At 42.1% G+C, this 17,852-nt stretch overlaps 1 protein-coding gene across 3 annotated transcripts in view; it reads left to right on the forward strand.

Annotated features, from left to right (window-relative positions):
* Positions 1 to 17,852, forward strand: part of PARG (poly(ADP-ribose) glycohydrolase) — a 125,595-nt gene that overhangs the window by 88,982 nt on the left and 18,761 nt on the right. For all 3 annotated transcript variants that reach the window (XM_062215170.1, XM_062215168.1, XM_062215169.1), the window contains exons 13-15: positions 550 to 697; positions 11,869 to 11,947; positions 13,409 to 13,517. In XM_062215170.1, the coding sequence (XP_062071154.1) occupies positions 550 to 697; positions 11,869 to 11,947; positions 13,409 to 13,517 (336 nt within the window). The remainder of the gene's footprint in view (positions 1 to 549; positions 698 to 11,868; positions 11,948 to 13,408; positions 13,518 to 17,852) is intronic.

Consider the following 17,852-nt stretch of genomic DNA (forward strand, 5'->3'; position numbering starts at 1 on the left):
ATGTTCATGTGGTTTGCAGTTTGGAGTGTGAGTTTTAATTTACAACAAAAGTTCCATCCCTTTATTCTTTCACAGAAGAAAAAGATACATATATATAGTCAGTTACCAAACTTTCCAGGTGTTCAGCACAAGTATTTTGTTGCCATATCGTGCAAGAAAGGGATAACTATATTAAAGTCATGTAAATGTGAAGGAAAATTGGTCAGTGTGGGGAAATGACTTTGAAATCTGAAAATAAAGTTCTCACTTGGATTTGTGGCCCTTGGGGCACAAAGTTTATACTCATGAGTCTAAATAATACCTAGTTGGCCTAAGAGCTCCATTTTGTGCATTCTTTCGAAGGCTTAGGATCCATAGAAAGATGCAGAGATGGCCGCGTGCAATGAGATGGAAAGGATACAAGGAAGAGTCATCTGTTCTTGGGAACATTATGAATCTGGGGATTGATTTTCATAGTAAGGAAGAGCTTAGAGCTGAGGGCGTGTGCTTCTTTGTTGTATATGCAGGTATGTGAGACCATCACTTAACATGCCACATTTTCCCAAATAGGTGGATTTTGCAAATCGTTTTGTTGGAGGTGGTGTAACCAGTGCAGGACTTGTGCAAGAAGAAATCCGCTTTTTAATCAATCCCGAATTGATTGTTTCACGGCTCTTCACTGAGGTGCTGGATCACAATGAATGTCTTATTATCACAGGTTAGTTTGGGGAAGTCTGGTCGAGGGGCAGTTTTCCCCATTTTGGATATCTGTCACACAGATAAGAGGCCACCTAGATGGAGCTTTTCCCTTCCTTGGGCACGAGTCCCGTCATTTTTTTATTCAGTAATTTATGTTTGCGTTTTGGAATTTTGCAGTCTTAACTTTCCTACCCCTGAGCAAGACATTTTAGTGTACTTTTGGCATCTTCATCTGAGGATCAGGAATAAAAGCTATTCAGTTTCCCTCTAGCTTAAAATTTTATGATATAATAATGTTCTTCAAATGACAATAATATGATATACCTTTAAATATGTGTTGTACACTTATTCTTCCACTGTATTTGATCTGTTTACATTAAAAATAAATTGTGAGGTCTGCATTGTGGCATAGCAGGTAAAGCCGCTGTGCCTAGTGGGCGCCAATTCAGACCCAGCTGCTCCACCTCAGATCTAGCTCCCTGCTGGTGCACCTGGGAGAGCAGTGGGAGATGGCCCATGTATTTGGGCCACTGTATCCTGAGGGAGGCTCCTGACTCCTGGCTTCCTATCAGCCCAGCTCCAGCCATTGCAGCCATTTGGAGAGTGAACCAGTGGATGGAAGATTATCTCTCTGTAGCTCTACCTTTCAAATAAATAAATCTTTAAAAAATAAATACATAAGTAGTGTGGGCATTTGATCTAGTGGTTAAGTCACTGACTGGATACCCACATCCCGTGTCTCAGGGTGCCTGGGTTCAAGTTCTGGCTCTGCTTCTGATCCCAGCTTCCTGCTAATGTACACCCTGATGGAGGCAGTAGGTGACGAATCAAGTGGTTGAATCCCTGCTGCCCACTCAGGAGACTTGGAGTGAGTTCCCAGCTTCCTGTTGCAGGGAGTGAGTCAGGTTTCTCTCTCTCTCATCTTTCTCTTTCTCTCTCCCTGACCCCCTGCATTGATCTCTGTCTCTCCACCTCTCAAAAGTTTTTAAAATGATTCTTAAAGTAATTTGTTATACCTTAGTGTAAAGACATTATGTAAATATAAAAAGCACAGTTACAGTATTTGGACAGTCAATGCAGTGGTGACCTTTACTGGGGGAGAAATAAATCAGTAACCTTATGTTTGCCCTAATTTCTAATTCTCAAATGAGTGTTATTATAATAGTGACTCACAGGGATTTAAGTTAATAAGGTAGGAAGAATGGGGCTAAATTACTTAGTCAAATTTATACTTTATGTCTGTGGAAGAAACTAAAAAAATTTTTAAATTTCTTTTGACTGAAATATCACATCACCATTTATTTTGTTGCGAATGAGCTACAAAATATTGATCACTTCATAGATCTTAAGAAACTCTTAATCAGCCACTGCATGTAAGGTGAACATTTTATTTGAGTACCTAAAAGAGCATTCCCACGTAAAGGCCATAATGCATTATCAATTGTTGGTGCTTCTGGTTTTTTTCCTGCAAAGTGGATTTCTTATTTCAGCTTGGACCCTATAACTGCCTTGAGTACTAAAGACTAAGCACTCACCTGTGGTAGACAAGTTGGCTTATTGTTATTCTCAGAGATCATGGAGTTCCATGAAATGTGTGCTTAGCTAAGTTACATTCAGAGATGTACATGACAGAGGACTCCTAATTCTGATCTGGAAGCCACCCTGCTTATCTCAGGTACACTTTTAGGCATCCTTTAGAGAAAAATCTAAGCTTTGTTCTCTTAGTTTCTCTCTTTTTGTCTTCCAGCAGTGTGATTATGATTATGTGGATATCTTTGATTTTATCTTATCTTGCAATTCATTGAACTTCTTGAATTTTTACTTTTGAAGATTTATTTATTTGAAAGAATTAGAGAGAGAGAGAGAGACCTTCCATCCTCTGGTTCACTCCCCAAATGGCTGCAATGGCCAAAGCTGGGCCAGGTTGAAGCCAGGAGCTTCATACTGGTCTCCCACCTGGGTGCAGTGGCCCAAGCACTTGAGCCATCTTCCACTGCTTTCCCAGGTACATTAGCAGGGAGCTGGGTCAGAAGCAGAGCAGCCAGGACTCAAACCAGCACCCATGTGGGATGGTGGTACTGAAGACGGTGGCTTAACTCTCTGCACCACAGCTCTGGTCCCAAGTTTCTTGAATTTTTAGACTAATATGTGTCATTAAGAAACTACTAGTTTCTTCAGTTATTCTTTCTGCCCCTTTCTTTCCTCTCCTTATGGGGCTTCCAAATTATGTATATGTTGTTACACTTGATAATGTCCTACTGATCTCTGGAACTGATTATATTTTCATTCTTTATTCTTTCTGAACCTCAGATCAGATAATCTCAGTTGACCTAGCTTCAAGTACACAGATTCTTTATTCCCATCTCTTTTGAATCCCTCCAGTGAATTCTGTATCTCAGTTATGAGATTTTCAACTTCAGAGTTTCTATTTGGTTCCTTTTTCTAAAAAAAAAAATCATTTCCAGCTCTCTGTTAATGCTCTCTACTTGAGAGATGTCATTCTCATACTTTATTTCTTTGGACATATTTAGAATAGCTGATACAAAGTCTTTTTTTTTTTGTCTTTTTTTTTTTTTTTTTGACAGTTATAGACAGTGAGAGAGACAGAGAGAAAGGTCTTCCTTCCCTAAATGGCTGCTACGGCCAGCATTGCGCCGATCCAAAGCCAGGAGCCAGGTGCTTCTCCTGGTCTCCCGTGCGGGTGCAGGGCCCAGGCACTTGGGCCATCCTCCACTGCCCTCCCGGGCCACAGCAGAGAGCTGGACTGGAAGAGGAGCAACCGGGACTAAAACTGGTGTCCATATGGGATGCCACTGCCGCAGGTGGAGGATTAACCAAGTGAGCCATGGTGCCGGTCCCGATACAAAGTCTTTGTCTAGTGAGTCCAACATCTGGGCTTCACAGGGACAGTTAATATTGAGTGGTTTGTTTTGTTTTTTTCTGAGCATGAGACATAATTTCTCATTTCTTTCCACATCACAGTTTGTTGAAAACTGGACATTTTAAATAACATTCTGTAGCAATACTTTCCCTTTATTGGAGATTGCTGCTATTCGTTGTTTGTTTAATGACATTCCTAAATCAATTCTTTAAAGTCTGTATTCTTTCCCATATGGCCACTGAGGTGTGTTTAGTGAGTTCCTAGTCTGCTAATGGTTGAGCAATGTCCATTAATGCCTACAACCAGTGAGTCTTCAGTCTTTGCTGAACAGCTCTTTCTGCCTGCTGGGACTTACCTTTAACTACCTTAGGTCCCCTTCCAACTTCACAGAGCTTTCAGGTCAGGCAGATGGGATGCGGGTGCGGATGTTTTTCATCTGCATTTGCACATCTGAGCATTCGGGTGGCCTTTTAGATTCCCAGGAATAGTTAGAACTTTTCGAAACCCCTTAGGGACATCTCATTCCTCAGCTTTTCCTTTGATGCATTTTAATTAGCCTAATTGTTCGCCCCAACGATTACCTACCACCTTGGGTAGCCTCAGAGTTGAAACTTGCTTGTTGGGGCCATATTGTGGCAAAGCAGGTAAAGCCACCGAAGCCGCCGCCTGTGTCGCCAGCGTCACCCATGGGTGTCAGTTCATGTCCTGGCTATTCTACTTCTGATCCAGCTCCCTGTTAATGGCCTGGGAAAGCAGCAGAAGGTGGCCCAAGTCCCTGGGTCCCTGCCACCCATGTGAGAGACCTGGCAGAAACTCCTGGCTCCTAGTTTTGGCCTGACCCAGCCCTGGCTGTTGTGGCTATCTGGGGAGTGAACCAATGAATGGAAGACTCTCTCTCTCTCTCTCTCTCTCTCTCTCTCTCTCTCTCTCTCTCTCTCTCTTTCTCTCTGTGTCTCCTTCCCTCTTTGTAACTGACTTCCAAATAAATATTTAATTTAAGAAAACTATTTTAAAATTTGCCTGTTAATTGTTTTCACCCAGCACCCTTGGGATTAGGTTTTTCACAGTGGGCATGCTCCACATCTGGGCAAATAAAGACAGCTGTCAAGTGAGGTCTCCCAGGGGAGTACGAGACAGGTCAGAAAATGACTGCTCAGAAGGGGGCTTGGAAAGAGCCTCGTCCTCTCCTGCCCCTGTGCTAGCAGCCCTCTCTGGTCCTCACCGCGAACCATCCAGACAGTTGTGGTTTTTCTTAGGCTACCACAGAGCTTGGGGAAGTGAGATAGAATTAGGGCAAATTAAAACACCAAGCTTGCTCGATTTATTACCAATATTCAGCTGTTTTTTGTGAATACACGCCCCCTAGATTCCTGCATGAACTTGTTTCTCACAGTGTTCTTCTTGGTTTCCTGGAGGAAGAAATTTTCAGGTTTTTGCACTCCAGTGTTTTTGCTGGTATCCTTACCTTTGTGAACACCCATTGGAAAAATGTTTTCAATGAGCTGTTCCGCACCATTTGGACATCCTGTACTAATTCTTTTCCCTCTGATACTGCTGTTTTGGTGAGGTCAGGCAAAGAATAAAACTTGTTAATTATCTGACAATGTAGGAAGTTGAGACTGGAACCTCAACAAAGGAGTTTCTTCTTGGGTAGACCCTTAGTTAGGTATTTGAAATTAAAGACTTGAAACATTTCACCTAGAATTCTGAAGTTGTTATCCAAATTGTACTGAAATGGAAAAATAAACCCCTTTTCTTCTCAACATGGCCTCAACTCCCATATCGGCCGCCTGTCTGTGTTTGATAGTTATCACATAGGTACATAGGGAGGAGTCAGTTGGGAGGTCCTGAGGAGGTGAACATGTGAGGAATTACAACAACTAAATAATTTGGATATTGGTCTCATCCTATTTTATGTAGGTCTGAAGGTCTGGGATGTGATTAAACCCATACTGTAGTAGATATAGCAAATCATGTAGCAAACCATAATTTAAAATACTTTCAATTTTTATCACTTAAGCTGTACTTGCTTGACCTGGAGACTTAGGACAAAGTGTCCCATCAGGTTTTTTTTTAATTAATTTATTTTTAAGGAATAAAATTGCATATGTACAACTTAAGGAATATAGCTATTCTTCCCACCATACCTGCCCTCCCACCCACACTCCTACCCCCCCTTTTCTCCTCCCTCTCCCCTTCCCAGTACCATTCTCTATTAAGATTCATTTTTTTTTAAAGATTTATTTATTTATTTGAAAGTCAGAGTTACATAGAGAGAGGAGAGGCAGAGAGAGAGAGAGAGGTCTTCCATCCAGTGGTTCACTTCCCAGATGGACACAACGGCCAGAGCTGTGCCGATCCGAAGCCAGGAGGCAGGAGACTCTTCGGGTCTCCCACGCAGTGCAGGGGCCCAAGGACTTGGGCCGTCTTACACTGCTTTCCCAGACCATAGCAGAGAGCTGGGTTGGAAGAGGAGCAGCCAGGGCTAGAACCGGCGCCCATATGGGATGTCGGCACTTCAGGCCAGGGTGTTAACCCACTGTGCCACAGCACCAGCTCCAAGGTTCATTTTCAATTAACCGAAGACCAACTCTATACTAAGTAAAGATTTCAACAATTTGCACACACATACACACACACAGACTGTTTGAGAACAAGTTATCACAGTTACCTCTCATAATATAACTCAATGAAGACAGAGGTCCTGCATGGAGAGTTAGTACACAGTGACTCCTGTTGTTAATTTAACAATTAATACTCTTATGTATGACGTCAGTGACCACCCAAGGCTCTTGACATGAGCTGTCTAGACTGTGGAAGCCTTTTGAATTCACAAACTGTCAGTATTCAGACAAGACCATAAGCAAAGTGGAAATTCTCTCCCTCCTCCCTTTAGAGAAGAGTACATCTTTGATGGCTACTTCTTTCCATTGGGACCATCAGGTTTTGTTTTTGTTTTTTTTTTTTTTTTTTTTTTTTTTTTTTTATTCGACAGGTAGAGTTATAGACAGTGAGAGACTGAGAGTAAGGTCTTCCTTCCGTTGGTTCACTCCCCTAATGGCTGCTACGGCCAGCGCTGCGCCAATCTGAAACCAGGAGCCAGGTGCTTCCTCTCGGTCTCCCATGCGGGTGCAGGGCCCAAGGACTTGGGACATCCTCTGCTGCCCTCCTGGGCCACAGCAGAGAGCTGGACTGGGAGAGGAGCAACCAGGACTAGAACCCGGGGTGCCAGCATCGCATGTGGAGGATTAGCCAAGTGAGCCACGGCGCCTTCCGGGACCATCAGTTTTGAAGATGGGTTTACATCCTTGAAGTAACAAAACAAAACAAAAAAAACTTAGTAAAATCCTAGGCATTGCAACTCAGTGCTAATCTGTTTCACTTGCTTCATTTCTCTTGTACTCAGACAGGAGTAAGTCTCATGTCATCTGCCATTAATGTTACTCTAAGTAAAAGATGTCATTTCCACTAACAGAGTATTTGCTATTTTTTTTAACAATAGTTTGTCCCCCATCTAAAAAAAGATTACTCAGGTATCATGTCTGTTGTCTGATTTACCGGTGGCCATTGTAAAATGAGTGGAAAATTGCACATCCATGACTCACCTGCGGATCTGGAATTACCTCAGGCAAAGGACATTTGGGGTGACTTTTAACTCAGCATTTTTCCCACATCCACTTAACTTTATTATAGTGCCTCCTAATTAATATCTGTGATGTGATGTTCCCTTAATGGAAATGGCCATTTCATCATCTATTTGATGTCTGGATTTCTGCCATCCCTTCTTAGGAGACTCTTAGCCATGTACTGCAATCTGTCTGCTTGATCTGTTCCATTCCTTCAATGATGTATCCAGGCTTCGTGCGCTAATGGCTGGGACTATGCTGCCTGAATCTGTAGAAGAGTTTGAGAAATTGGAAATAAATTAAATTTTTCAGCATTGTGGGACATCTGGTCGGTATCAGACTTTTAAATGGATATGAAACAGGTCATGCAACCAGGCAAATACTTTTATCCAGACAGTGTTAGCCCCATGCTTGCTGTGATCCTGCCCGGGGCACCATGAGTTAAAACCTTTCAGGAAGTTTGGGTGGGGGAAAGAATCCAAACTCCTGTCTTCTCTACAACATCAGCAAATAACTTCCAAACCAAAGGTTGCTGAGTGGCTTTGGTAGTTGTTTTGTTTTTGTGCAGAGAGCACATAAAACAGATGCTCAGACACAAAACTTAGAGAGCAGAGTATTCGTGTGTCTCACATAGAACCTTCCCTGTGGTACATCGGATTGTCCCAGATAACACAAGCCCTTGCCTCTTTTCTAAGTGTCAGCAGAACTGACAGAAATGACTGCATAGGCACCATTGCTTAGCATCCTGGTACCATCTTCTTACAGAGTTAACAGTGCTGCAGGTGCCTGCCACTGCAGAAACAGCCCAGTGCTGACCCCCAGCTCACAGAGAAAGATGCAGAATCAGAGTGTTCCAAAAACGTATTTGGAAATCAAACGTTTCATGAGAATTCAAAGACAAAAGTTATATCTATTGCATAATCACCATTGTATAAGTGATGCTAGAAAAATCTGGAGGGGTGACTTCCCTGTCCACCTTTCCAGGCACACAGGCCATTAGTAAATAGAATTTTTTAAATCTCCAAGTGTTTTTAATTCCTTGTCCATTGCAAACTTTGATTGTAATGAGAAAATGTAATGAGAAATAAGATTATTTCTTACTACTAGATCTAAGAACTCATAAAGCTGTCATGAATTCTTGTTAAGATTTTAATTGGTTTCTTCTTGTTTTTTCCTTAAGTGAAGGTCTTTGTGAAGCTTTACAGGCCATCTCTAGAGACAGCTGTCACAAAGGCCAATCAGTCTCTGTCTCATTTGCTGCTGTTACTCTTTACCTTTGCATTTTCATCATAGTTCATTAATAAATTTGAATTTAAACAAGTTAAAGGCATCCATTTTTCAAGCAGACAGTCAACAGAATTTTGAAAGGTGACTGAGGAAAACCCATAATTTAATTTGCTTAAAGCAAAAGCATCCGTAGGTGGCCTTTTGGATTTCTCAAACCCTAAGGAAGCAAATCTAACCTTGCTCTTTTCAGGAAAGAAGAGTGACGCCGTCCTAGTTGTAGAAACATGATCATTGATATTTTATATTTTTCAGCTGCTGTGTTTTCCAAAAGACAGATGAGATGTTTGTCTTCATAGTTAAGAGGTCAGAGTAGATTGTTTTTTTTTAAGGAACAAGAATAATGAGGCTTATCCACTGCCGGGCAGAAAACAGGAAAGAACAGGAGTATTCCTGGCTGTCTTGGTTCCTTTCAGACCTGTAGACCCAGTTTGAACCCCCAGATGAAGAGTCATCTGTCTGTTTTGTCTACCCTGTTACGAAGTCCAGCCACACCAATACTGACCACTTTATGGTTTTGAAAGATTTGATTTATTTATTTGAGAGGTAGAGTTAGACAGGGAGAGACATCCGCTAGCTAGTTCATTCCCCAAATGGCCACAATGGCTGGAGCAGGGCCAGTTGGAAGCCAGCAGCCAGGAGCTTCCTCAGAGTCTCCCACGCGGGTACTTGCACTGCTTTCCTGGGCTATCCACAGAGAGCTGGATAGAAAGGAGCAGCCGGGACACAAACCAACACCAACATGGGATGCCAGCGCCACATATTTATTGCATACACCACAGTGCCGGCCCCTGAAAGACTTTTAACTTACCTGGTTTCCAACCAATTCTCTAAGGGAAGCAGGATGAATATAATTAATGACACTGAATTTCAGGTGATGAAATGAAGTCCAGTGAAGTTAGACTACTCAAGATCAGGTGACTAGTAAAGAGTCATGGATTTCATACGTCTCCTGTCTCTGTGGTGCTCATTCCACCGTGCTGTACTGCCTTTGTAGATGTTTCTTTTATAGGTCAATCACACAGTACCTTCCAGTTCAGTACAGTGCTTTTTCTGTGTGTTAGGCCAGTACTCACCTACTTTTCATTTTTTTCTTTTTATTTGAGAGGCAAAAATAAAGAGAAAAAATGGGGGCGGGGAGCTCCCTTCTGCTGGTCCCCTTCCTAAGTGCCTGCAGTAGCCAGGACTAAGCTGGGGTCAGAGCAAGGAGCCAAGAACTTAATCCAGGTCTCCACATGGCTGATAGGAACCCGATGTCGGGGGCCAGAGTCAAGAAGTAAACTCAGGCACTGTGTTGTGGGATACAGGCATCTTAACTTCCAGGCTAAGCATCTGCCCCCTCACCTGCTTTCATGTTGGTGCATCGCAGTGCAGACAAAATGTTAGTATTTTATAATTGTGGCCCTTGAGCAGTTTATAATCTAGTGAGGGAATCAGATTATATTTTTAAAAACAGCTTTAAAAGTTAAGTTTGTTTTTCCTACTACTATTTTATGGTTTTCATGATATACGTCTTCCACATTTTTGTCAGGTATATCCCTAAGTATTTGTTGTTTTGCTACTGTGATTTTTTTTTTTAAATTTACTCCCGATTATTTGTTGCTACTCTGTGGAAATACAGTTGATTTTCAGATTACATTTATCATGACATTACAGTGAAGAGCTGTATTGATACTATCTATGTGCAAAGTACCATGGGAGCACAGGGTGGGTGGGGCCAGCAGCTCTACTTACAGTGTCAAGAACAGCGTGTATTTTATACTTACTTCCTTGATACATAGTATGTATCAAGGGTCTTCCTGAAATTCTAGATGCACTTACAGGAATTAAAGTATGGATTATGTTTAAGAACAAGCATGCTGGCCGGCGCTGCGGCTCACTAGGCTAATCCTCCGCCTGTGGCGCCGGCCTGGTTTCTAGTCCCGGTCGGGGAGCCAGATTCTGTCCTGGTTGCTTCTCTTCCAGTCCAGCTCTCTGCTGTGGCCCGGGAGGTCAGTGGAGGATGGCCCAAGTCCTTCGGCCCTGCACTTGCATGGGAGACCAGGAGAAGCACCTGGCTCCTGGCTTTGGATCAGCACGATGCGCCGGCCACAGCGGCCATTGTGGGGTGAACCAACGGAAAAGGAAGACCTTTCTCTCTGTCTCTCTCTCACTGTCCACTCTGCCTGTCCACAAAAAAAAAAAAAAAAAAAAAAAAAAAAAAAAAGCATGCAAAATAATAGACTGAACTTTGAGGTGAATTTTCAATCTTTTGACTTTTTATTGTGGAAAATGGCCCACACCAGGTCCTTCATATACTAGGGTACTTCAGAAAGCTCATGGAAAATGTGTTACAAACAATCCAGGCATGGATTCTTTTGGCTGTTTAGTGATGTCATGCTGGTTTTAATTGCATTTCTCTGATGGCCTTTGATTGGTAGCCAATTGTATATCCTCTTTTGTGAAATTTATGTTCAAGTCTTATGCCTGTTTTTCTAAATTGGATTATTTTTATTGTCTCCTTAGAATTCTTCAAATATTCCGAATATAGGTCCTTTTTCAGATAGTTGTTTTGTAAATATTTTTCCTCCAGTCTTGCCTAAGCATTTTCCTAAAGATATTTCTCTGAGCGAAAGTGTTTACTTTTGGCCTGGTCTAGTTTCTCTTTGGGATTTATTGTTGTAAATGTTGTCACTGCTTTCTTTATCCAGTCTGAAACATTTTCCCTTACCCCCAGTATGATAAAGCAATTTGTGTTTCATTCTAAAGTCTTACATTTATGTTTTATTTTGATGTCTGGGCTCTATTTCAAAGTAATTTTTACTCATAGTATGAGTCATAGTGAAGATTAGTTTTTTGTTGTGAGCACCTACTTATTCCAGCAATAATAGCCTTTCACCTGTGGATTCTTATGGCACTTGTGTTGAAAACCAGTTGGCCAAATGCTGAGTCTTCTACCATTCCAAGAGCATATGTCTCCGTGACTTAAGTCTTCTCTCATTTTTCTCAGTGCTATCTTCTGTGTTCTTGGTTACGCTTACTCCTGGGTATTTTCTATTTTTTGACATGATGCATGGATTCTTGAGAAGTTTTATTTTCCTATTGGTTGTAGCTAATATACTGATAAACTTTTTATCGTACTAAGTTATAATCATTTTTGTTTTTTTATTTCTACTCTTGTTCAGTGGTTCCTTAGGGTTTTCTGTGTGAACAATTACGACATCTGCAGATATGGCCAGTTTGAACTTTCTTTCACACTCTTTATTCCTGTCACCTCTTTTCTTGCCTGACTGCACTGGTGGGGGACCCTCAGGACATTGCTGAGAAGTGATGAGAGTGGCAGTGCTTGCCTTCTTCTGACCTTGGGTAGAATGTCTGCTGTTGAGTGTGAAGTCATTAATAACAGATGATTTGTTTCAGGTTCTGAACAGTACAGTGAATACACAGGCTACGCTGAAACGTATCGCTGGGCCCGGAGCCATGAGGATGGGAGTGAAAGGTGAGTATTTCAGACTTCTGTATCACAAGGCTAGAATCGAAGAAACGTCGGCTTGACCCTGATGTTCCCTCCAACCACCCCGTCCCTCCATCCCTCTGACTCCTATTTCAGCAACTTGGACCTCATTTTAAATTCAGCATCACAAGTTCGTTGGCAGTTAAACCGCTGTTATGATTTTCCTGTACCAGATGGAAGAAGAGAAAAGATAAAAACCAAAACTCCAAAGCAGAAGCAAGGAAGTCTCTAACGTGTCAGTCAGGAGCGGTGGAGGGCAGCTTCCAAGCGGTGCTTGTTTAGCACAGGTGCTGAGTAGAGCATCAAGCCTTTGACCAGCTTGTTTACAGTTAGCCTGAGCTTCTCTGTGAGATTAAACAGAGAGGGAAACCTGTGTCGGGACAGCCTGCCGGGTGCCACAGACCACTGGACAGCAGAACCTGCCGTGAGCTTCGCTGCTGCTGTCTCCCGTGTCTTCATAAAATACATTTTCATACTCTGACATCCTTGCTTCCCCACGACGGTGTGTGGTTTCCCAGAGGAAAGGCTGCGGCAGTGCCTCCTGAGAGTTTGTGGACATTTTTCCATCTTGTTTTTTAATAAGAAAGCCGCTGGGCAGCTGTTGCCCATGTCGCCCTATCTGTGCCATGAACTTATTCTTTGAAATATCTCAAGGCCAACCTCTAGTTTGTTTCCCTTTATTTTGTTTGAAATGTGAGGTTAAAGCAGTTTTCTGTGTGGACCTTTCTCCCTGATTATTTGCAGACAAACATGAAAGTTTTCTTTTATTACTCCTCATGTCAGTGTATGCAAGTTTATAAAGAGGTGAAATATTTGGGGTTTTACGTGTTTCTAAGATTATGTTAGCTGGCCCTTCTTGTTTCCACAGGTAGTGTGTCACCGTCTGCTCTGATGTCGTTGTCCTTTCAGAAATCGTTTCTCGGGGTCTGCAATTGAGCGCAGTAGGCAGAATGTTGCGCTGAGTTATTACACATTTTTCCTAACGCTTCTTAGGATTATTTCCTGGACAATATGTGGTGATGTTATAAACCCAATGATTTAGAGCAGCTCTCTGAAAGCACGGAAGGAATGAGCCCTTGTCGAAATAGAAGCCATGTCTTAGTGTGAAAGGAAAACAAAGAATTAAATTCCTTTTGTTTGTCCCCAAATCCATTAGCCTCTGAGATTCATTGTAAATGGTGCACTTGTTTACAATATGTCATACTGTGCTGTCTCTTGATCATTTTTCATCTCACTGCTTATTGCCTGACAGTGCACTGTGTCTAAGCCTTGAAACCTAAAAATAAAATGGGTTTCCACCCTCCTGCGTTGCTGCAGACACTGGTTGATCTGTTTGTTTGCTTTTAATACTTTAGCATTGTCACAGCCTCAGCAGCAAGGCCCCTCCAGGTTTTATTTGAGTGACTACTTGTTGTTTCTCTCTCTCCCCATTCTGTCCCATCCCAGGGACGACTGGCAGCGGCGCCACACTGAGATCGTTGCCATCGACGCCCTTCACTTCAGACGCTACCTCGATCAGTTTGTGCCTGAGAAAATGAGACGGGAGCTTAACAAGGCCAGTAACCTTATTGCTTAGTTCATCTGGCAGCTGTCATCTATTTACTGCCATTTTATTAATGCTGAAATTAATGCTTTCTGGTAATTCTTGCAGTGTCAGTACGTCTGCCCACAGCTCTCCTGATTTAATGGCTGTGTCAGCTTGTACAAGATGTACTTTCCATTCCATAATTGTTTGATTACTGGCCGAGGTTGCCAGATAGACGATTGCTCGGTGTTAAGCCCCACACATGCATTTATCTCGTCAAGTACTCGCAGCCGCTTCGGAACATCATCATGTAGCACCGTGGAGAAACAAGTGAGCCCTGCAGGTTTTTTTCAGACCTGCCTGGTGACCTCTCTGCAAGGTGTCCTATCAGGGATTAAAGCAGATTAACCAAAAAAGTCTTGTTAATTATAGTTTCATTATAGGTAAGATTCACATTAGGTAATAATGAAATGGTTGACTTTCTGTAATGCTTCGTGCTGCTTTAATAATTTTCTTCTTTTTCACTATATTACGAAGATAAAAATGAGCCATAGCAATTGTTCAAATTTGCAATCCTGTTAATCGTAGGAAATAAACTCCATAATACTTTCAGTTCTGCTCTCTCTATATAGATTTGGGGCCTTACCAAAAAAGCTCAAATTTTCTGTAGTTCCTCAAGTTACCCTCACAGCCAAGAAGACTGACCAATTCTGAAAACCTTTGTTTAACTCCCACAAGTAGGATTGATTATGAGATTATTTATTAAAATAATGAGCCTTGGGATCAGCACTGTGGCTTAGTGGGTAAAGCCACTGCCTGCATGCCAGCATCCCATATAAGCACCAGTTGGAGTCCTAGCTGCTCCACTTTGATCCCACTCCCTGCTAATGTGCCTAGGAAAGCAGTGGACGATGGCCCAAGTGCTTGGGTCCTGCACTGCATGGGAGACCCAAAGAAGCTCCTGGCTCCTGGCTTCAGACCAGCCCAGCTCTGGCTATTGTGGCCATTTGGGGAGTAAACCAGCAAATAGAAAATTCATTTTCTCTCTCTCTCTCTCTCTCTCCTCTGCCTTTCAAATAAATAAATACAATTTTTAAAAACAGATAAAGAGCTTTGAGATTTTGCATGGCTACAGGTGCTAGTCCCTGCCTAAAGACTTCTGATAATAGCAGACTGGGTATAAGCAACCAGGAAGGCTCTTGCTAACAACCTTAACAACCTAGTAGATAGTCCGAGTATAGTTGGATATATTAGCTTACATCCTGTTCCATTTGAGAATCTAATTTATTATTAAACATGTTTGTGGATATATAATTTATTAGTTTAGTTTAATGTTTAGAGTTTATGAATTGATCTAGTAAGAAGTTTTAAGAATAACACTACTTTCTGAAGTTGAATTTGCATGACTGACATCTTTATTTAATTTTTTTTTTCCTAAGAAAAGGTAATTCTTGGGGTGGGCATTATAACACAGAGTTAAACTGCTTCTTGGGATACCTGCATCTCATGTTGGAGTGGCAGGGATCAAGTCCCGCCTCCACTTCCAATACAGCTTTCTGCTGATATGTACCCTGGAAAGCAGGAAATGGTAGTAGCTCAAGTATTTGGGTCTCTGCCACCCACATGGGAGACCTGGGTGTACTTCTTGGCCCTTGGCTTCTCCCTGGCACAGCCTGGCTGTTGTGGGCATGTGAGGAGTGAAAAGAAAAAGGAATTCTTCAGGAAGGCTATCCAGAAAGGCTGGTCTTCGGTATATTAGTAGTTCTACATTTCTCTCCTACCCAGCTCTCAACAGGGATTGCCTGTGCTCAAGAGCGTGTTTTGCTTCTGTTGGTACATTGTAATGTAGGCCTGCTTTCTCTGCTCCACGCTCTTGCATAAAAGCTGTTACCTCTGATGATGCGGTTATGATTGGCATATCAAGTAAAGTAAGATTTATTTTTAGGTTTTCGTCAGGTGTTACTTAAACATGTGTATGGGAATTTGTCACATGGTCACTGAAACTGGAAGGCATTGTTCTAAGTAGAAGGTGATTTGGAGAGAAATAGATGAAAAGGAAAATAAAACCAAAATGTGTTTATCCATGGATACAAAGGATATTAACACAAATGGAAGGGTCCCCTTTCTTTGTGGATAAACTTTATGTTTCCACAGGCACTTTCTTGTGGGACCTATATATTTCACTTTCAGAAATTATCAGTAATTGTGATCTTTTTAAAGGGCAGCCTTGGGGCATAAATCAGTCTTTTTCAGAAGTCTCCATGGCCAGTGATGCTCTGTACATTTACTTTTGTACCAGTAGCCTTCAGTTTGCCTGCCCTCAGATAGAGATACAGGCAGGTTACAGTAGTTGTAAGTACTTTCTAGTCAATCAGTGCTGAGCACACTACCGGCCTGATGAGAGTGTCTTAGAAATAATCTGTTAAATGACCTGGTCAGTGATGGATTGGACAATGCTGATAGAGGTTAAGATTTTGGAAAGTAGATAAGTACATTATTTCAAATCACTCAAAATATGACAGATTGTTAAAGATTTCCTGAATATTCTTCAAATGCTGAGTGAAACCTAGTAAATCCAGCATCAGACCAAGTACAGAACAGATAGATGATGCACATAAAGCAGTGGTTGACTTGTAACATAGTAATTCAGTTCTGTGTTCTCTTTCAACCTGCTGTTATTTATGTCAGTATGCAGTTCAGTTCAATTTCCAACTCATTAAAGATTCTTTTCTGTCAAGAACGGACAGAAATTTTTTTCCTACATAATATAATTAAAAATAGTGAAAGCAGGGCCGGTGTTTTGATATAGCAGGTAGAGCTACCTCCTGTGACATTGGCGTCCCATATGGATACCAGTTCATGTCTTGGCTGCGCTGCTTCCAAGCCGGCTCCCTGCAGATGGCCTGGGAAAAGCAAGGGAAGATGGTCCAAGTGTTTGGGCCCCTGCTACCCATGGGGGAGACCCAGATGAAGCTCCTGGCTCCTGGCTTTGGCCTGCCTTAGCCCTGGCCATGGTGGCCACTTGGGGAGTAAACCAGCATATGGAAGATTTTCTCTCTTTCTCTCTCTCTCTCTCTTTTCCCCCTCCTCCCCCTTTCAAATAAATAAACCTTAAAGAAAAAAAAATAGTGAAGCAATTAATTGATTGCTTACTGTGTGCCAGGCACTTCAAATGCATTTTCTGATTTAATCCCAACCATCCAAGGAAGAATAGATAACTGTTCTTATCTTCCCTTTAGATATAGCGGCCCCGAGCCTCAGGAAACCCCGTGACTGACTCTGGTCACACAGACGGGCAGTGATCAAGCCAGGGCTTAAGTCCAGACTTCCCTGATGTCTATTAGACCGCTTTTTTTCAAAACTGGAAGCACACATGGAGAAAATATTTGACGCACTGTTACATTCCCTTATGTTAAGCTTGAAACAGAGCCTGTATTAAATCACCTAAGAGAGGACTTTTTTTCTGTTTTGTGTTGTTTTGTTTTCACATGCCAAAAGGACACTAGAGAGGAATAGAAAAATTAATATTTTTTTCCTAAATGAAGTTGCAAAACATAAGAGCAGTTGTCACCATCAGAATGTAGTGTGGCTCTCTGAGCTGTAGGGGCCTGCCTGCTACTTTCAGGCACTGCTCACCAGAAAACTCTGAAAGAGCAATCCCACAAAGTGCTCCATCAGCTCTGGAGAGGCCTGCTCCAGCCAGGCTCCGCCTAGCCTGTCAGGTCTCCTCCTGACCTGAGGGCAGAGTTGTTTTTACAAGGAAGGAATCCTTCTCGCTTGATGGCTTGATCTGACTGATACCACGAGGCAGTGTTTAGTTCTGTGGGGGATCAGCTGGGTGACGTGCCAGAGGAGAATTAGCTTTGGCACTGGCAAGATTTATGACTCCAAGTTGTACAAGTAGCAAATAGCTCTCTGTACGGGAAGGAAGACATCGCCTGTGAGAAGTTGTGTGTAGCCACATTTGACTTGTTTAGGTTAGAGTAAATGAAGAATATATTTTGTGGAACCTTCTGGAGCAGAAGTTAGACAAACTGAATCATCACTGTTGGACTTTTTTCTTAATTAATTTAATGTGTTTAATGTTGTTATTGTCCAACACCAAGTTTGGAATAGGGGATAACAAACCAGTCAGTACTTGCCACTGGTATTTTTAAGTTCAGTATCTATTCATGTATGATCTTTTTCTGAAGTGTTTGTTACTTTTCAGTAATCTTAGTTCAAAATGTATCCTTTCTGGGGCAGATGTTTGACACAGGTGTTTGATTAAGGTGACACTTGGGACACCATCATCCTATCCCGAGTGTCTCGGACTAAACCGAGCTTCCTGCCATTGTGCACCCTAGGAGGCAGTGTGATGATGCA

The sequence above is a fragment of the Lepus europaeus genome, chromosome 17, assembly GCF_033115175.1.
Source record: "Lepus europaeus isolate LE1 chromosome 17, mLepTim1.pri, whole genome shotgun sequence".
Taxonomy (NCBI): Eukaryota; Metazoa; Chordata; class Mammalia; order Lagomorpha; family Leporidae; genus Lepus; species Lepus europaeus.